Raw genomic sequence first — 22,396 nt, 5'->3', positions numbered from 1 at the left:
AGGCAACAGGATGATTTATGTTAAATTTTCATACTCAGAAAATAATACATGTCAGCTTAAAAAATAAATCCGGAAACATATATTCAGAGACCTTACTACATACTTGTTTTCCAAGACAGAAAAATGAAGCTCCACCAAGCGTCTAAACAACCAGGAAAGCACAACCAATAATTAAATCTATGCTAATCAAAGTGTATTCCCCAAAACAGCATCACCCACGAACTGGCTGAAAATGCAAACTCTCAGGCTGCACTCCAGAACGACTGAATCATCATTTTCATTTTAACAAGATCCCTAGGTGATCCATATTCCCATTAAAATTTGAGAAGCACAGAGCTAAGTGATGTATTCCTGCATACAGCCCTCACAGTTTGTTGAATTAAAATTCAGCTCTCGGCAAAAATTACGAATGTATGTACCACGGATCATCGGGGTCACTTGACAACAGTTACAATCATAAATATTATACCTGCATATGATCTGTTATGCTGTGGAGACATAAAATTCTCTTTCCTAAGTTGCTGAGTTTGTTGTATAAGTGTTTGTGAGACATGCCTTTACAGTTTGAAATAATATTTATAATTGAGGGCCACGCTGAAGTCAGCCAGCCCAGAAATGTTTTTATACCAACAATGTAACTAAATTATAAAACAAACAATAAGGCCAAGATCTGAACATCAAATCCCAAAAACCTGGTGTTGCTCCAATTCCAGAGACCATACATCCAGTTCCTCAATAGAGGCAACATTCCAGCAACTGTGGTGAAGGGAGTGTAAATAGCAGCTGTTGCAATTTAGAAGCAAAATCTAGGCAAAGGTTCTAGAACATAATGTGGATAGAATATTCTCGTAGCAGGCCAAGGGATTATAGCAACCATTCCAAAGAAGAGATATTTTACAAGTTTATAATTTTCTGAGTTGAATGCAGCTCTATTCTTACCACCACCAACTCCAGTAACAACTTTTAAAGCAATTTCATATGATTTCATATGTATTTTTAATAGTGAAATAGTTTCGAATTAAGGGCATTTGTACAAAAAGAAATGCACCTGAATTGTACTTTATCACAAGCGTCTCTAAACTGAAAAAGAGAATTCCTTACTGACCCTTCCTCACACGGAACTCTAATATCATTGTGTTTTCTAAATCTAATTTTTAATCGATACTAATTTTACACAGTCTGTAAATATGTGCCAGGGGGCACAGGCCACACACAGTATTCAAGGCATCCACTGGAGAGGCTGAGGCGGCTGGGCTGCTGCTTTGTCCTTCCTCTTGGGGTTGGTGGGAGTTGTGGCTTTGTTCTCCAATGGGCACTCTGACGTCTACTTCCCTCTATTATGCAGCTGGTCTTCCTGACTTACTACTTTCAACATAACTGTTTAAATCAACTGGTAAGATGCTTTAAATTGCATATACCTTATTTTTCCCTATTCTGATTTCAAACTGCTCTTTTGTTTGATCTCTTCTCAGAAGAAAATAAGCTCATTTTTAAAACAATTACCTAACAACACAGTAGATAAGAAGCTGCATTTTCTGCCTAAGATAAGTGTTTTTTCTTCTCTCTTAAATTGTGTCTCATATGAATGATATCCAGATTATGGATCTTTTGCTTTGGTATAAATCTGAAATCCTCTCACTTGTTTCAAAGCCTTATACTACTAAGAAGGACGAGCTTTCCAATCACCTAAAGAGTCCCATTTTTATTCTCCTAGAGCTGTGCTAGACAGTTTGATTTAATTATTATTACAGACAAATTTGCATAAAGCTTTCTTCTGAAGAGTTTTAGGCCATTTAAGCAATGTCATTAGATGGGCAGGGACATTCTTTTGAGAAAATGTAATGGGGCATGAAAAATAATAAAATCCACAAAATACATTTATTCAAGAACCTTAATAATGAAGAGAAATTACAATTCAGAGTGAAGAACTGGAGGTTGAGTATTCTCTATTATTTTAAAATAAAACATGATTAAATAGGCACAGTATAATGCCTCAAAATCAGAGGGCTGTACCTGCGTTATGTCTTCTGGAAAACCACTTTCATTTCAGGAAAAATAAGTAAATTCAATATATTCTCATGCTATCTACAGAATTTACCAAAGATGTAGAATGGCAATTAATTTTATCGGCTCACCAGAGAATGCTGTCTGTGGTAAAACAATAAAGTTCAGGCTTTTATAGACTATCTTTCATGGAGGAATCTCCCATGAATTGATATTACCTTGTCAAGGTTGCTTGGGAAAAAGAAAAACGTCCCTGATGCTCTTTTTAAAGAACTTGTGACACTCAGAGAAAAGTGGTGTTTTCAGTTTTCCCTCAGCGCTGCCACCAAGTGCTCCTTACCTTCTAGTAAGGAAAAACAGGCGGCACCAGCTTTTTGTAATTCAGAGCAAGAAAATAACTGTAGCACAAGAGCTGGCAATATTCAAAAGTGCCACAGTCTCTGACCCAGCAATGCCACTCTCAGCAATTTACCATATAAAGGGGTAAAAAAGTACTCCAAGATTACACATGTGTGACATCCCACAATATTGATTTTCATAAGAAAAACAGCAAAAACAGATTGGAGACAATCAAGATATCCTTTGAGGGGGAAGAAATAACATTGTGATAAATTATACAGCGGAGTACTATGCAGCCATTTTTAAACATTTATTGATAAGGAAACATCTCCAAGATCAAAGTACAGGAAGATGTATGACATCATTTACTGTACATGAAAAGCCTACACATGCATATGTGAGTGGACTCATCGAAAATCCTCTGGATGGACACGCGAGGACTAGAAGCTCAGCGGTGGGGGGAGAAGGGGGATTTTTACTTTTTATGTTACATCTTTTTAGATGGATTGAATATTTACTGTATGCATCATTATTTTCGTTAAGACGTTAAAACTGTTGTGGTAGGATTAGGAAGAGAGAATGAGTCACACATCTCAGGACTGTGGAGTAGAGAACACAGCAGCAAATTGCTATGACATTGCCATCATCCTGTAATCCTGCCCTCTATTTCCCTGGCATGTCAGCTCTGCTGGCTGACTACTTAACAAAAGACTTTTCATTTTTTCTAAAGATCATTAAAATGTATCATGTGGTGTCTCAGAAGTCATTAATCTGAAGGCTATATTGTTCATTATTCTTGCTTACTAATATATTGCCAGTTCAGTATCTTTTCCACTGATGTGACATTTATCAGTTTTTAAAATGTCTAAAAGATAGCAGGATGCCAAATGCTTGTTTGAAGAGTTTATGAAAAAATATCAGCACAAAATTAATGACGGTGTTCAGGAAGCCTACAGGATTATCTTTATTAAAGAGAGATGAGATCTCTCTTTAATAAAACTTAGCTATTTGTCTTTAGTGAAAATATTTCCTATCATAAGCTCAATGACCTTAACTAAGTATTACACAAGTGAACTATTTTTTTGCCCATTTTTCACACATACCTGTATAATTAGGAAAGGGTATTAATTCCATGATTTATTCAATATTATTTTAAATATTAAATTCAGGTAATTTTGATGAGAAAAGACAATTCAAACCAAGGCCATGCACATGATTTATAGCAACACCATTAGCACTAAGCTCTTTCAACTGTTTGCTGACATACTATTCCTTAATAACTACAGAGATTCAGGAAACTTTCCAAAAATATTGCATGTGATATGTAAAACAACACATCTTCCTCTTGATTGCTATTTCTACCTTTTTCGTTATTGCATAGATCCCCAAGTCAGCATTAGCATTCTGGTCACATAGCCCCTTCTGGTTCTAAAATGACAACTAATTTATAATTGTGTTCATGTACGAGAACCTCCAATGCATATTGCATATTTCCCATGCTTCCAGAATTACTTTAGACACAGCTAAGTTTATTGGTTATGCTGCTCCAAAATTATTTTCTTTTTTAATGTCACCTATATAAATTATGCGTTTCCTTTTTTTTTTTTTAAGAACAAAGAGATTCTTGGTGAATTATATACCACTGCTTTTTTCCTCCTTCTCTTTATATTCACATGTTTAAAAGTCTCTGAGTCAGTTTCATTCCTGTCATTACTTTTTTAAAAAAAAAACCCCAGATTACTTGAGTGATAGTCATTTAGCCCCTACTTTGCTATTCACTTTAAGTGAGAGAGCTAGATCATCCATATTTGCATACTAATGTGAAAATAAAAGAATCAAACCACCCAACCTAACATCTCCTGCCAAAAAAAGAAAAAGAAAAATGATCTTCAGGGAAATATTTGTGCTTATTTGTATTTAAAAATCTACTCTTATTTTCTATTATTTAAAATTAAGGAAATTGGTCCACAAATATATGAAAATTTGCTCACTTTCACTAGTTGTCAGGGAAGTGCAAATTTGAAGTACAGTACAATACGATGTATAAATATAATTTATCATAATGCTTAAAATTAAAAAGACCAAGAATGTCAAGTATGGGTGAGATTGTGGAGCAAATGCAATGTTTATACATTGTCAATGGAAGCGCAAACTGGAAAGGTCACTTTGGGAAACTGGCAAAACAATTTTGCCAAAGGGTCAAACAGTTTTGTTGTAAAATAAAACGGCTTTACTGCGTTCCCAAACAATTCTAAGGTATATATCCATCCGGCACGCATGACACCAAAAACATGTGCATCACGTTTACAGAAGGACATTTATAGAGTCAGAAACTGGAAACCACCTGACTCACTCTTCAATAATAGATTGGACTGTGATATATTAACACAAATGGAACACACACAGCAATAAACATGAAAAATCAACATCTACATGCAAAAAAATATGGATGCATCTTACAAACGTGAGTTTAAATAAAAGCCAAATACCAAAAAACATAATGCATTGGTTCCAAGTGTCAACCCTGATCAAGGCCCACCCAAAATACTGAGGGAGGAATGGTCTTGAAGATAGTAGTACTGTATGTTAGAACAGAATTTGGGGAAAAAAATAACCTTGCGTTACAAAATAATTGATCTCAGAAAAGTCATTTAACCTCCCTAACTTCATTGTTCATGTTTTACATTGCCCCTATTTACCTCAACAAAAGCAAACTGCAGTTCTGAAGATCTCTAGGTCCTGGGCAGTTTTAAGATCTATAACCGAATGAGATAGTTTCACTAGATTGAATAAAAATATAAATAAAAATATAAATGATTCTTTTCATAAAAACAGGAATAATAGCTAACATTGTTCCAAGTGAAGTGAAGTGAAGTCGCTCAGTCGTATCCGACTCTTTGCGACCCCATGGACTGTAGCCTACCAGGATCCTCAGTCCATGGGATTTTCCAGGCAAGAAAACTGGAGTGAGTTGCCATTTCCTTCTCCAGGGGATCTTCCCGACCCAGGGATCAAACCTGGGTCTCCCGCATTGTAGGCAGACGCTTTACCGTCTGAGCCATTGTTCTAAGCACTTTACAATTCATTCAGTCCTTGCACCAACCCTTAGATATAACATCACAAATGAGGAAACTGAGACAGGGAGAGGTAAAGTAACTTGGCCAAAGCTGCACAGCTAATAAGCTAATAAGCAGGAGAGCCAGAACTCAAACCCAGAAAATCTAACTCTATAAGCCACATGCTTAACCACTCAATAGGAATGGTAAGTCCATTTTACCTAAACTGACAGTGTTTTAAGTTGAAAACTGTACGATGTCTAATCAACACAGAACACTGTATGGATCACAACAAACCGTGGAAAATTCTTCAAAGAGATGGAAACACCAGACCACCTGACTTGCTTCCTGAGAAATCTGTATGCAGGTCAAGAAGCAACAATTAGAACTGGACATAGAAAAACAGACTGGTTCCAAACTGGGAAAGGAGTATGTCAAGGCTGTATATTGGCACCCTGCTTATTTAACTTATATGCAGAGTACATCATGAGAAATGCCAGGTTGGATGAAGCACAGGTTGGAATCAAGACTGCCGGGAGAAATATCAATAACCTCAGATATGCAGATACCACCCTTATGGCAGAAAGTGAAGAAGAACTAAAGAGCCTCTTGATGAAAGTGAAAGAAGAGAATGAAGAAGTTGGCTTCAAACTCAACATTCAAAAAACTAAGATCATGGCATCTGGTCCCATCACTTCATGGCAAATAGATGAGGTAACCATGGAAACAGTGAGAGACTTTATTTTCTTGGGCTCCAAAATCACTGCAGATGGTGACTGCAGCCATGTTATTAAAAAATGCTTGCTCCTTGGAAGAAAAGGTATGACTTACATAGACAGCATATTAAAAAGCAGAGACATTACGTTACCAACAAAGGTCCATCTAGTCAAAGCTATGGTTTTTCCAGTAGTCATGTATGGATGTGAGAAAGAAAGCTGAGCGCGGAAGAATTGATGCTTTTGAACTGTGGTGTTGGAGAAGACTCTTGAGAGTCCCTTGGACTGCAAGGAGACCCAACCAGTCAATCCTAAAGGAAATCAGTCCTGAATACTCATTGGAAGGACTGATGTTGAAGTGGAAGCTCCAATACTTGGGCCACCTGATGCAAAGAACTGACTCATTGGAAAAGACCCTGATGCTTGGAAAGATTGAGGGCAGGAGGAGAAGGGGACAACAGAGCATGAGATGGTTGGATGGCATCATCGACTCGATGTACATGAGTTTTTGTAAGTTCCGGGGGTTGGTGATGGACAGGGAGGCCTGGTGTGCTGCAGTCCATGTGGTCATAAAGAGTCAGACGTGACTGAGTGACTGAACTGAACTGATTATGTATTCAACTCTGATTTTATTCAACCAAAACAATTATTATAATTTATTCATATAGATATGTCATCTGAGAAAAAACCAATTAAAATAACTATGGCTACAAGCAAGCACCAACCAATTTTGATGGTCACATTCACATTTCCTGTATTTGTTGCCTTTCTAGAAATGGAGAGGAAATCTGCCTTCCCAATTGTTGTTTATTAAAACATAGCCTTTTCTGCAAAAGACATTACAATGTTAGTTCTCATTTGCTTCTGCTTCTCTGTGTTCATGAATCACTTTGCTGTGAAGCAGTACTCTGTATTCAAACTTGAATCTACAGTCCACTGAAATAAAATAAATGAATGCACAGAATAGTTTAAATTTTTTTCTAAGTTCAGTGATTTTAGTAGCTTTCTATTTCCTAGGATTGTAATGGATTATTTTCTGATAATTTTTTAAGTGGGTTAAGATTTTATGTACTTGTAATTAGTTTGACCTCATCCTATTTTAAATTTAATGTCACCCAAAATGTTTACTAATATACACAGTTACATTTACTGTACAAATGTACAGTTATATTTTCTAGAGCTTCCTTGAATTTGTGTCAATCTTACTATTGACTAGTTGAGAGCCTGTGACTGGAATAAACAGTATGGTGGTGGTGGCTGAAAGGGGAGAAGATAAGTGGCCAAAGGCAAACTCTGCTTACTTTGTAACTTCACCTAGACTTAGCCAGGACCCTAATGGCCTTTGTATGGTAAGCTCAGTTACCAGTCGATGAAGGTAGATCACGGAGATTAATTAGAGAGGATGCTTTTAAAGAGGGAAGTAGGCTGGCAAAGCATGGCACTTTCAGACAGAATTTCTCTGGAACATCTAACTAGAAGTGTCTTCTTGGACAAGTCATGTAATCCTGCTAATTAGGAAGATGGAGATAATGCCTACTTTATACAGTTGTTATAAAGATCGACTGGGGAGGAAAGGACGTGCCTTCTAACCTGAGGAAGAGATATGACTTTGTTATAGTTGTGATTAGTAACATGTTAATGGCTTGGCATTGATGCAGTCCTGTCTTTGGATTTCATCCTAACTCCACCATGGTAGGTGCTCCATCATAGTTGTAGGGGCATAAAAGTTAAGCCCCTCCTTCCAACACTTTGCTTATGTAGATTCAAATAAGGATCTGTGACAGGCTTGGTTCTCTCTGACTTCTCTCCCAAAATAACAACCTTCCTACTATTCAACAGAATTTCTATTTGGATAAAGGGCTAGAGCTGAAGTTACAGAGGAAACATATAGAGCAGGCTACAAAACAGGGCTGCCCAGTGTTGCACAAACAACTTTGGTGAAGCAAGGCCAAAAGCATTAAATAAAGAACACCGAAAATGACTGGCCACATGTACTGGTGGTGTTCGTTTCAGTCTTGGCAGACTAACATTCAGTGTTAGGCTACATGTTTTACCTTCCAAAGGCTTTAGAAACAATAAATGATTCATCTCTTTAAACTGTTCTCACTGAAGAATGTATTTTGTGAATTCTATGTCATTAAAGAGGCTCTTGAGCAAAAGAGTTTTAAAGATTTATTGAGTGCACTGTGAAAGAGGAAGGCTATGGTTGTGTTCTAAAAAGTAAAACACATAGAATTCGTATTCCACTGAAATTAAGTTCTCATAAATTATAACATTGATTCTACTGGGGAAATTAGTATAGGAAAATGATACTGTTCCCCTCATATATAACAGTAAAACATACACACAGAGAACATCGTAGATCCACCTAACCATTGGCTTCTCCTACTTTTAGCACATATGAAAATCTGAACTATGTAAACAAGTCATCTAACTATTATTAAATTTATTTTAAATATTATTTATCCTTTATAGAATATTTTTTTTGCAAAACTTTTCAGGAGAACATTTCCAGAAATGTTTTAGTGACTGTTTTTAAATTCATGCATGTGGATATTGTTTAATTCCATTCATATGAAATACCCAGAATAAGAACAGAAAGTAGATTAGTGGTTGCCAGGGAGTGGCAGAAGAGGGAAGGACAGAACGATTCTTAATGGTTAGAGGGTATCTTCCTGGAACAATGAAAATGTTCTGGAATTAGGTAGTGGTGATGGTTGAACAACCTTATAGACATACTAAAATATACTGAATTGTACACTTTTTAAAGGATAAATTATATCATGTATAAATTTACTCAATAGGAAGTTATGTATTTCTATTTTCTAAATGAAAAAATTTGTGCATGTGGAGACACAATCCCAAATTATCTCTAATATTTACCATATTACCTAAATACTTATTTCTCTTAGGAAAAAACTCTATGGGTATTTACTAAAAATAGCATGCCAGCTCAATATTGGGACACAAATTCTCTATATTCCATGGCACTCATATTACTGAACATGACCAAAAAGACAGTCACTTAGTCATTATTTTTCAGCAGTATGAAATGAAAGACTCAAATTCTAGTGACACTGTGGTCCTCTCACTGGTCACTCATTTGCAGCTTTCACTATTTTATATAGGAAATCCAACTGATTTCCAATCACTAACACCAAAGTCTGCCAGAAGCACTTTGCATTAATGAATTTAAAAATATTTTACCATTTCATTAAGTCTATCTAATTACATTATTTTGAAGAAGATTTCAAGCATAGTCTGATTTAATAGGCAGCTTTTTGTTGGTAACAGAGACAAGTGGTAAAATCAGAACTAAAATTTACAACTTCTGACTAATTTATCTATCATGATGGTTCATTATTTCAATCAGCCTGTTTCTAATAAAATCAATATCACTTAATGCAAATCTATCACACTCACAGGTAACAATATAGAAGTATCAGTGGAAAAGAGAAAAGAAAGAAAAGCAAAAACTGATTCCTGCTACTGTCATGTTACCAATATAAAGTCCTATAGAGGACCCCTCTTCTTTCTACCTCCAAGCATCTACAAAGAAAACTGCAGAATGTTGGTACAAGCTTTTCATTATTAATACAACTTCAAGGAAGAACTCAGATTACCCCTCACCAGGGAAATTAGCTAGTGACACATATATAACCCTTCCTGGTTCATACACTAGGTTAATACACTAGATGACGAGGTTAATACACTCTGATGAAATGGATTGGTTCAAAGTAAAGTTTAACAAAATTAAATATAAATAAGCTCCTGGGGGAATTAAATCAGTGAACTATGAAGTGACTTCCTGATTTTTCTCTAATAACTTGTCACTCTCACCAGAAGGAGCACCCTACGTAGGGAAGAGTGAGGTACGGCAATGTCAGCAGAGCAAGGTAAGCATAAAAAGCCCTGGAAAAAGTAGCTCCTACTTTTCTCCCCTCTTCTTCCCTCTTCCTTACTCTTCCTCTCTTTCTGTCTTGTGTGTACACACATGTGTAAGATTAGACGGCACTCATGTAGCCTTATCTGAGCTTTCCCGATGGCTCAGACAGTAAAGAATCCACCTGCAATGTAGGAGACCCAGGTTCGATCCCTGGGTTGGGAAGATCCCATGGAGAAGGGAATGGCAGTATTACTGGCTGGAGAATTCCATGGACAGAGGAGTTTGGCAGGCTACAGTCCATAGGTCACAGAGAGTCAGACACAATTGACTGACTAACACTAACTCTACATACCCCTATATATTCTACAAATTTTATGACAACCCAGGTTTCATATGATACTATTTCTTGGCTTTTTAAAAAAGGCTAAGTTTCAACTGTTACTTTTAACAAGGACTTGAGGCAACTGTTAAAGTATAAATAAAACAGATGCAATATTTTCTGTTATTAAATAAATTGCATAGAATCCATTTAATGATAGCTATGGATTCAAAGAGCATTTTCAGACATCAAAAGGGAACTGGATACAACAGATGCTAAAAGTCAGACAGCTTCTTCATTCAGTGGCATGAGCATCTTTTTGTGAATTAAGACCATGGCCGTCCACACTGGACTATTCTATAACAATGTGCACTTCTGTGGCTTGGACTGATAGCGAGTTTTGTATAGGTCATTTGTATCATGGATTTTCTTGGTTACCTTGGCTGAGTGTGGACTATTCTTAACCTAGTTGGGAGGTATTTGTATCAAGCACTGTTAATTAGAGAAATGTCATCTACTAAGTTGATTACATATCTTTGCTACTAATGTCACTAAACAGAATAGATTCCTCAAAGAAAAATTTTCTTGCTAGAATACAAGTACAACATTTTTAAGTGGAAAAGAACTGCCCAACCAAAATACAGAAGGGATTCTTCCTATTTTCATCATTTCTAAAAGCTATTTAGCTTACCCAGATTAAACCAATGATGGGTGAATATTTATTAATACAAAGCTTTAGTTTTGCCAAGAAAGTATTCACCATAAAAGTTATGCTTACATTTGCATTCCTTACAGCACTTGCCATCCACGTATGCGAGAGCTGACTTGAGGGGGCAGTCAGGATTTGGGCAAATCAGAGTTTCACACTGGATGGTTCCATTCTGAGAAGAAAACAGTATTTTAAAGAATTTCCAAGTTGCAGTTGGTAGTTTTCAAGTATTTTTAAGTTGTTTCTTAAATTTCAAATTCTTCACGTAAAATGTCATAAATATCACTATTCTCTTTGGTAAAACCATAATTTTACAGTAAAATTACAGTAAAATCCATATACAGAGCCCCACAGTAACACAAGTTGGGTCATCACACAGGTGGTGGTTGACCCTATCTTCTGCTCAGCAACTAAGCTAGAGGTCTCACCTCCTACTGTGAGGCGATGAGGACAGGGGTTGAAGGAAGGACACCAGCGGCAGGGAAACAGCAGGCTGAGAGCCAGCTTGGGGTACTCATGTCTCCCCAGATGACTCACAAAATAAGCATCAACAAACAATATTTCTGGAATAGCAGCTGCCATGCTGGAGACCCAGTTTCAGGATGCAAAAATCCTCCCAGGGATATTTGAGCCCAAACACACCACCACTGTGAATGGACACTGACGATCATCATAAGAGGTACCAACCTAAAGGGTACCTCAGGGAATTTGATTCCTGAAGGTCACCCAGAACACCCAGGTAGTTTAGTTGCTTTTCTAGTCTTTTCCCCAAAAATGACTATGACTTCACCACACTACATCTTGTATCTTACTCAATTTGATTTTTGGCACCCATTTTACAAGTTGTGAAGGTTTTACTCTATTTGTGAAATGTAATTTTGGTAGGAATACATTTCTAAATAGAAATCAGACAAAGCCTGCACACACACACGCACATGGACCATTATTTCACCACTAACTTTGACCTTCTTAACATCATGATGTCCCACTTTTGAGTAAACTAGATGAACTTGGGAAAAAATGTTTTAGACATCTGACTTCTTTACAGCCAACCAGTTCTCACAAATAGTCCATGTGGAGTTTAAAAGTTCAAAACCAAACTCATTTTGAACTTTTCTTTGAAAATGAACTTCTATGTTTGAAATAATAACACACTAACCATTCTACCTTCCACCTTGGGACTTCCCTGGTGGCTCAGAGGGTAGTGTCTGCCTACAATGTGGGAGACCTGGGTTTGATCCCTGGGTTGGGAAGATCCTTTGGAGAAGGAAATGGCAATGCACTTCAGTACTCTTGCCTGGAAAATCCCATGGATGGAGGAGCCTGGTAGGCTACAGTCCATGGGGTTGCAAAGAGTCAGACACAACTGAGCAACTAGACTTTCTAACCATTCTACCTAATTAGTGAACAATTCAAGAAATCATATTTATTTAAACTTTATAGTTTATATTCCACTGTATTAGTAAATTTTTAAAGCTTATTTAGACTCCATTATTTATTTATACAGTCAAATCTGGTCACAGTATTTCCTGTTGCATTTCATTTAGTTTTATCAAAATGCATTAATAAAAACATGAGGGGAAAATCCCTGGAAAAGTTAAGGATAACAGGATAGAATCCTCTGGGAATCCTTTTACTGACCCAATTTAAATCATTAACTTCACATGTGGACAATAAACTTAAAACTTTATAGCATTCTTAAACCACAATAATCTTTATAAGCTAGAAAGTGTCTTTAATAATGCAATACACGGTTCTTTAGATTTGACTGGGTTTGCTGGCTCTTTAGTGTTGTGTTTTGAGGAAATGGGTCTTGAAATTTTCATGATGACATTGGTTTAATGCATTTTTAAAGAGTAGGGGCATCTGAGTTCTATTAGTCTGAACTCCAGCAGAAGCCATACCAGGCATGTGCAGTTCTTACAGCCGTCTGTCCACGACTCGAATTCTCGGTAGGTGGTTCCCTTCATGGTGCAAGTCCTTTCACAGTAGCACTGGTCCAATCTATTCATTCGCTGCTCGGCTCGAGACAGCTGTGGTACAAAGGAAGGGGTTTGTATTGTTCAGCATTCCAGCGACGCAGAAAGGCAAAACACTCCAACAGGCATCTGACTGCTTTTTGGGTGAATAGCACTAACGATGGCTATGCTCATCAACTATCTATTATAAATATACTTAAGGCTTTAATTTATTTTTTCATATTTGTTTCCATTATGGTTTATGACAGGATATTGAATATAGTTCCCTGCGCCATACAGTAGGACCTTATTGTTTATCCATTCTGTATCTTATATAGTAGTTTACATCTGCTAATCCCAAACTCCCAATCCATGCCTCCCTCACCCACCTCTGCCTTGGCAGCCACAAGTCTGTTCTCAATTTCTGTAAGTCTTTTTCTGTTTCATAGATAAGTTCATTTCTGTCATATTTTAGGTTCCACATATAAGTGAAATCATATGGTATTTGTCTTTCTCTTTCTGACTTACTTCGCTTAGTATGATAATCTCTAGGTTCACCCATGTTGTTGCAAATGACTTAAGCCTTTAATTTAAAAGAAAGGATTTTTCTCCTCTTCTTGTAGTAAATTTGCCTCCTGCCTTTGTGCGTGTGGTGGAGTGGGGTGGGGGGGAGGCTTCCCTTGTGGCTCAGCTGGTAAATAATCCTCCCGCAATGCGGGAGACCTGGCTTCAATCCCTGGGTTGGGAAGATCCCCTGGAGAAGGGAAAGGCAGCCCACTCCAGTATTCTGGCCTGGAGAATTCCATGGACTGTATAGTCCATGGGGTCGCAAAGAGTCGGATACGACTGAGTGACTTTCACTTCACTCTGTGTGTGGGGCGTGGGGGAGCAGAGCAAAATATGCTATATGACTTATGATAAAACAGAAAAGAAGTCTAAGTCAAAATCACATCATACACAATACAGAGAAGCATTTTCCATTTTTAAAAATGTTTAATTTCATGGCTATGTTTGCTCAAGTGCAAACGTAAATTTTAGACTTTACATTTGTCAGCAACAAATCATCCATATACAATATAACTTCTGGGTCATCAGTATCTGCTATGCAACATGACAGCAGCCTGGTGAAACTACAGGTAAATTTGACACATGGTTAAGACAGCCAGTGATTCTACAATGGTAACACAATGGTAGAAAGCTTTTGTGGGACCATTTCCCTGACATAATTCTAAGGTCCATATTCTTTACAATGTCCTCTTGCCTCCTTCCTTGCAAAAAAAAACCTAAATAATAATAAAAACTAAATTAAACAATAAATCCTATTGTAGTAAGCAGTGTAAAAACCAAGTAATCTGCCTCATTCTTGATTTACTGAGTCATTTGTTATACAGATGGCTTGGGTTTGAATATTTATAAGCCCCTTCTTTGAGCAGGAATTTTGATTCAGTTCAGGGGATAAGAAAAATCTCAAAGGTGAACAACTGTGGTTATAAAAGAAACTGTAGGAAACCTCAAGGATCTGAGCTCCACTCCCCCACACTCTATTTCTAAGGAGCTTTTACCTTGGCTGATGTTTTGGCTAAAATGTCCTGCAGTTCCATGATTTTCTGCACGAGTCCGTGAAAGTCATTGCACGTTGGACAGGCTAGAATCACAAACACCGCATCAGTCAAGTTATATTTATAAGGAGTTCAATCTGGTTAAGTCTATGCTGACAACTAATACATGAGAACTCCAATTGCAAACTGACATTTTGGACAAAATTAAGCAAGAAGCACACTTTTCATTACATAGTGAGAGAACTAATGGACTTACTGCGATTGAGATCTGGGCACTGAGCAATAAATCCTTGGGGCATGACAAGTAATTGCACATCTTGCATTATGCCCTGTGTGTGAAAAATTTTGAAAAAGATGTATTACTTTCATCTACCCAAATTATGTTCAACAGTCAAGTTCATGAAGGGAAACATTACAGGACAGACTCACCGAAGTCCCTGAAAAAAATATTTTGAATACATGGCTTTGACTTCAAACCAAAGGGAAAGAAAAACATCAGGCAAAATAGATGATTGCCCATGTACTTTCTTATTGATAATATTTTTAAACCCTTAAGATTAAATGTCAAGATATAATTAAGAGGCAATAGTCATGTGTTTGGGGAAGCTATTTTTAGTTAGCCTGAAGAAATGCTAGAAAATGACCTTTAAAAATCAACCTGAAAATCACTTCAGGTTTCAGCAACAGTAAAACTGATATCAATTTTGAGTTAACTACAATCATCAAGAAGAAAAGAGAAAAGCTAAGTCACAAGAACAATACTTATTTGAGTATTTCTCATTTCTCGGTTGGTTCTTCTAAAGTGAATTCTTCAATTTAAAAAGGACAAGACGTTTATTAAACAGCTACAGCAAGACTGAGTAATGAGTCCTTGGGAATACAGAAAGTTTAGCATGAAATTTTTTAAAATGCCAACTTGAAATTACATATTTTACACAGAAGTTCACATCACATGTTTATATGTGAAATTTACATTCATCCTTCCTCATTAAGATATAATCAGCTTCCAGTTCACAAGATTCTCAAAGCAACAGCCAAAAGGTATCGACCTCATCAGACACTCTATACGTCCCTTTCATTCATCATTCCATTTTCTTCCTTCATCATCTTTATATATTTTAACTAATATTTCACTTTCTCCCTTTGAAAAATGCAAACAGAATGTTTAATGACAGAGGTGACCAAGATCATAGTACCAATATATTATTAAGACAATTTTGATGTACCTGCAAAGATTTACCAGTCAAATCCTTGCCTATGTATCTTCTACATATTTAATCAGATTAATAGCATGGTACAAAAAGAGTGTCAGTTTAAATTATAAATATTTAAGTATACTGCATAGCAACTGTTGTATCTATTGTTTGTTTGGGGTTTGGATTAGGGAAGCAACCTGTATATAACAATCTCCTATCATCCGAAATCATCAAAATGAAAGCAAGGCTACCATGGTTGGAAAGCAATTGCTACCATGGTTGGTGGAATGCCCAACTCTAGAGAATTACACATAACTGATGTGTGAGAAGGTTTCTGAGGCCACATTGGGCTCCAGGGGAAAGACTGCCATGATTAAATAGAAGGGAAACTTGATACCTGTAGCACAAATTTGCTATCCTTTATATGTGGAAAAAGTGGAGAAGGAAATGGCAACCCACTCCAGTATTCTTGCCTGGAGAATCCCTTGGATAGAGGAAGCTGGTGGGCCACACACAGTCCAGAGGGTTGCAAAGAGTTGGACACGACTGAGTGACTTAGCACACCACGTGGGAAAAGAGCACTGATTTTTCAAGATTTGCAAACACGGGATCAAGTCCCCATGACTGCTTTTGGACAAGTTACTTAACCTCTCTGAACAGCTTTATGCATGTGTAAAAGAGATTTTTTTTAAAAGGCCCTGCAACAAGACTAAGATTCAATGAAATAACATATTCAAAGCACCCGGTTTCCAGATAACAGTTTAAGTAAGTTTTAAAAACACCTGCTTTTTTAAAAAAAAGGTATTTATTTATTTATTTTGCTGCTTTGGGTCCTGGTTGCTGCGTTTGGGCTTCTCTCTAGTTGTGGTGCTCGGCTTAGCTGCCCGACAGTGTATGGGATCTCCGTTCCATGACGAGGGATGGCACCCTACGTCCCCTGCACTGGAAGATGGATTCTTAACACTGGACTACCACAGAAGTCAGGAAAGGTCAAAAGGAGACACCACATGTCCCACCTCCTCACTGGAATCCATCTTGGTTAAGTAACGCATGTGTCACCAGGAAAGACCCTGAGTCAGAATGATTGGCCAGAGACAACCAAGAAACTAATCCCATCACCATAAAACCCAAAACTATGAGCCATGTGGATTCCCTTATGCTCATGCTCTCTGCCAGGGCAACTCTTCTCAGTAAAGTCTCTTGCACTGTCAGCAAAAAAAAATATTCTTTAATAAAGTAAATGAAAACATCTTTTGAGGTTTACAAATCTTTCTTAGAACACAATTTTCAAACTACTTGTACCTTCTCTACCTAGGAATCCATAAGTTAGACACATCACTTATCATCTTCTAATAAATAACTTCTGTATGATAGGTAGCGTCAGAATCACTGGAGGAAAATGACGACACTATGAGCTGGTAGTCAAGCAATTTTCTGAACCTTATTTCCTCATCCATAAAATACAGAGTTAAATGGGATGTCCATTAGCTGCTGTGATGCAATTCTATGGAGTATATCTCTAAATAGACAACAAGAAAAAGATATCAATTATAACTGCTTTCTAGCTTTGATAGATTTGTGCACATATTAATATATGTACTCCTTTCTCATTTTCAGAAGTACAAGGAGACTATGAATAATGAATATTGAAAAGTTTTAAACCTCTATTATTAACATCCCTGTAAAAGTATCATCAAAGGTTATATTTCAAAATTGGAGAGTTTATTTGTATATAAACATTTTAGATTTTTATTACTTTGAATGCCTAATTTCAAGAATATGTTAACTGCCCTGATTGAGCCTTGAGAGACTGATCATCTGTCATATCTAAAGATCAAATTCATTAAGAAAAAAAATAAAAGAGAAGAGAGCTAAATAAAACATCAGTGTTAAAAAAATAAAACAGAAATAGACACCAATAGGAAAAAAACTATACAAATCTATTTATTTTGCTTACACCATAAGATGCAAAACTCATTAGAAGCTCATTAGAAAGCATTTGTATTTACATTTTTATATTAGTCAAAATATACCTTAAAATATCCATGTGCATTATTTCTCTGTCCCAGCCAAAATGAAGTGCCCAGGGGCAAGTCCGTGGAAGGCTTTTCCACAACTCTTTCATATATTCTACAAAAAAAAATCAGATAAGTAATATGTATTAACTGTCACTTCTTAGACTCTTCCGTTTCCTGAACTGAGAACACTTCACTTACTTATTACAGTCGACATGTAAAATCAAGTGGGAGGCACTGATGGCCAAGGAGAGCTTGTGCCACTTATCATCAGCCAAAATGTAAGGAAACACTTCCGTGTGAGGGTGGTGGCTGCCGGAGCGGTAGTGAAGTCTGACTTCATTCCGATGGCCGCTGCTTTCCAGTTCCAGGTACCTGCACAGAGAAGAATCACATGGGGCCCATTGAAAACAAAGTTCAAAAAAGATGGACATGACTTCTGTCTCCAAAAAGATGGGATAGAGATACTTTTCCTATTCCTCCCAGTAAGTACAACTAAACAGTATATCATAAAACATGCAATAAGAAGAATCTGAGAGATGGAAAAAAAAAAAAAAACAAACACTAGGGAACTCAGGGCCCAAGTAACAACAGAGTAGTCAGTGTACTGGGTATTCTTTTTGCCTCATAGATCTCAGTCTTGGAACTGAAGAAATCAGTAACTTGAAAATACCAATGGATGTGGACAAAACAATTCCTCCCAAAAGCCTACTCTTGTTAGCTAAAATACCAAAAAAGGAGAAGCCTGTAAAGAGGAACATTTTTAGAGAACAATCACTCTACTCCAGCCAAGCATCACAGGAAAAGCTGTGATTCTATCCCCAAACAAATCAGCAAAGGAGAAGTGCTAGAATTCCAGTCTTTTGAGGTAGGAATCACACGAGCAACACCTCTGCCAGAGTGGTGTCAGCAGAAGCCAAGGAGAGCCAAGAATTTAAACCCTATCAGCCAAGGTTAATGAGATGAACCATGGCATCAGTGGAGACCATGTTCCATCCCTAGTAACAAAGCATACTGCCCTCTCAGAGGAGGCCTGGTGGGAGTCAGAACTTTCACCATCACCCAGCAGTGATGACAGCATCCTTACCACAGTGTCTGGTAGAGACCATGGGGAGAGTTGGAGATTCCACTCCCCCATCCAGAAATAATAAAAGTTCTGCCTCAACTGTCAACAGAAGGCAAGTAGGGAACTTGGATTTCTAGTTCCACCTGGAAGTAACAAGATGACACCCACTCAGCCTCTGCCAGAGCAGTGTCAGAAAAACCTGATAAAATATGGAGCTTAAATGAGATCCAAGCCTCAGAACATTATACAAAAATAACCAGGTTTCAATCCAAGTTTGGAAATATGATACAGAAATATCCAGGCTTCAATCAAAAATCAATGTCATACCAAGATTCAGAAAGATCTCAAATATAATGAAAAAAGACAACCAATAGATATCAATACCACAAGGTGATAGAGATGTTAAAATAATTGATAAAGATTTTAAATAAGCTTTGATAAAGATTTTAAATAAGCATTGATTAAAAAGAGCAACTACAAACATTTGAATACACTTGAAACAAATGAAAAAAAAAAAAAAAAAAGAAGCAGCCTCAGCAAAGAAATAGAAGGACAAAATAAAGAACCAAAGAAGATTTTAAAACTGAAAAAATACAATAACTGAAATAAAAAGCTCAAGAGATGGGCTAAACAGCAAAAATGGAGGGGATCAAAAAAGAATCAGGTAACTAGAAGATAGAACAAAAACTATCCAATCTGAACAGTAGAGAGAAAATGACTGAAAAGAAAGGAACAGTCTCAGAGACCTGGGAGACTAAAACAAAAGATCTAACGTTTTTATAATCAGAGTCCATAAAAGAGGAGAAAGAAGGTGAAATTGAAAAGTACTTGAAGAAATGATGGCTGAAAATTCTCCAAATTTGGTAAGAGACATAAACTCACAGATTCAAGAATCTGTGCAAACTTAACTGTGCAAATTTAACTTCTGAAAACTAAACATAAAGAAAAAAACATTGAAAGTAGTGAGAAAAAAATTGACAATTATGTATAGAAAAAAAAATTAGAATGGTCATGAATTCCCTAAAATAAACAATGAAAGCCAGAAGGAAGTGGCAAAATATTATTCATGTGAAGAAAGAAAAAACTATCAGCCTAGAATCATATACCCAGCAAAATTATCTTTCAGAAATGAAGAAGAAATCAGGGCATTCTCAAATTAAGAAAGAACAGGATAACTGAATCAACTTTTAAACATATGTATGTTATGTTAAAAGTGCCTAATGGACATTCAACATCAGTGCGAAGAGTTGACTCATTGGAAAAGACCCTGATGCAGGGAGGATTGGGGGCAGGAAGAGAAGGGGATGACAGAGGATGAGATGGTTGGAAGGCATCACCGACTTGATGGACATGAGTTTGAGTAAACTCTGGGAGTTGGCAATGGACAGGGAGGCCTGGGTTGCTGCAATACATGTGGTCTCAAAGAGTTGGACACGACTGAGCGACTGAACTGAACTGAACGGACATTCAAGAGGACATGCAGGAAGGACAGCTAGATCCACAAGTCTGAGATGAAGACAGGTTCATATGGAGACAGGAATTGGGAGTGATAAACATATAAACTATATTGAAAGCCATGAAGGCATTGGAATTACCTAGGGAATTATAATAGGTTAATGACACATTAACATTTTGAGGAAAAACTAGCAAAAGAAACCAAAGAGTAGTAGAGAAGCTGGTGAGAGTAGAGAAGAAAAAATGTGCGAGTCCTGTCACTGTAACTAAAAATCCGATAAAATACCAACTATCCATCGGCTGCAAAGCGTCGGGCATGACTGGATGACTGAACAACCACAACATACACTCATAGGGGAATCCATATCCTGGAACATTAGACCACCCTCTGAAAGAATGAAATTCGGACATGAACAGTGCCATAGTTAATTACTAATTATATTAATAAAAGCTCTATAGAATCTCATTTAGTTTGACAAAACTGTGTGGGTATGGAGAAAAAAAAAAATCAAGAAGGATATATGCCAAAATGTTAACAGTAGTTACCTCAGGGGAGTACAACTTGGGGGGAAAGGATGTGAAGAATCGCTCAAATATTTTTATAACCCTGAAGTTTCTCCTTCTTCTGTAATGTAATACTTACTTACACACATATATAGTAAAATTCTATGTTAAGATAAAAAATTAAGTATTCAAGTATATAAAATATGTGTAGAAATTATTAAGGATAAATAAAACACCAATTTGTTTGGGTTTTGATACAGAAGAAACCAGAGAGTCCTTTTCTATCTTATTATTTGGAAACAAGCATTCATTCTTTAATCAACTCAACTAGTGAATTCTATAATGATAGGTAGGTGTTTGCATTTTAAAAGAAAATAAAATTAGCAAACACATTGCCCTATTGTTATATACCTTCTGTTCTTTTACCACATAGAGGCAAGAACTCTACCACTGCTGTTGGTCTGGTCTCCTCCTCTAGATACTACAGGCACCTGTATTGAATTCCTAAACTTGAGGCACTAAAATTATCCTTAATAGCACAGAGGCTGACACTATGCTCCACAAACAAGAACAACCCTTAAGAAATTAAATATTTTACCAAAACTTACATTTTTATCTGCATCATTCACTCAAGTTTTTTAATGAAATAGATATGTAATAAACACAAAAAATATAGTGAAGAAAAAATAAATAATGATATGAAACAGAAGTGTGTCTGGCATGTGGTGAGTATTTAATAAATATTATTAATCTGCAAAACTGCACCTGTCCTCCATTCGGTGGCATCTAAGTGGGAAGCCCTCCTCCCCACTCCCACCACCTCAGCAGATCAGTGTGGTTCAACACCCAAATCCTAAAGCCTGACCTCCAGTTCACATCCTGGTGGCCCTCCTGGCAACAGTAAGCTATTCCATCTCTCTGTGCCTTGTCTAGTTACTCAACTAGAAAACAAGGATACTAACTGCACTTGTCTCAAAGGACTTCCATGAGGACTGGGATGAGTCAGTTTAAGAAATCACTGAGAACACTACTCAGCACACATAAAACACATTGGTTGTTTTTCACTTCAAAAAGTACTTAGCTCCCAATTAAAATAAATCAATTTAAAAAAAAGTAAAGGTCAAATCCCCCCTGTGGTACAGCCAGAGACAGTCCTATGGCACATTCTAGCAATCTGACACTCCTCCATGGGACTGGGAGTCTGGATGAAGCACAGTGAGGAAGAGGGAGGAGAGACTCCCGCACTGCAGTAGGACACTGCATTCCAGTAGGACACAGCATCCCAATTGCTATATTAAGGTCACTCTGCACCTTGCTTCCTATTTGCTGGCCTGCCAGGGCACCCTTGCTTATTGCCTGCTCCAAATTCTGGCGCCTCAGCTTCCCATCAGTTCTGTAAACTGCCCTCCCTACCCACCACCTCCAAAGTCACCTTACAAGCAAGAACTTCTACTAGTACATTATAACTGTGGCATGGGGAAAATACATAATTGGAATAAAATATATTAACATTTTTAATAGCAACTGAGTGCTAGAATTGCGTATGATTTTTAACTTTCTTTGTATTGTGCTTTATTTTCTCTCTTACATTTAGTGAGCATTTACTACTTTAAA

General features: G+C 37.0%; 1 protein-coding gene across 2 annotated transcripts in view; it reads right to left on the bottom strand.

The window, feature by feature from the left end:
* Positions 1–22,396, bottom strand: part of NELL2 (neural EGFL like 2) — a 361,767-nt gene that overhangs the window by 261,911 nt on the left and 77,460 nt on the right. For both annotated transcript variants that reach the window (XM_061129495.1, XM_061129499.1), the window contains exons 5-10: positions 17,959–18,132; positions 17,776–17,872; positions 14,803–14,875; positions 14,550–14,632; positions 12,934–13,062; positions 11,099–11,201 (exon numbers count right to left, since the gene is read on the bottom strand). In XM_061129495.1, the coding sequence (XP_060985478.1) occupies positions 11,099–11,201; positions 12,934–13,062; positions 14,550–14,632; positions 14,803–14,875; positions 17,776–17,872; positions 17,959–18,132 (659 nt within the window). The remainder of the gene's footprint in view (positions 1–11,098; positions 11,202–12,933; positions 13,063–14,549; positions 14,633–14,802; positions 14,876–17,775; positions 17,873–17,958; positions 18,133–22,396) is intronic.

Source organism: Dama dama, chromosome 3, assembly GCF_033118175.1.
Source record: "Dama dama isolate Ldn47 chromosome 3, ASM3311817v1, whole genome shotgun sequence".
Taxonomy (NCBI): domain Eukaryota; kingdom Metazoa; phylum Chordata; class Mammalia; order Artiodactyla; family Cervidae; genus Dama; species Dama dama.
This window is presented reverse-complemented; position numbering and strand designations above follow the sequence as displayed.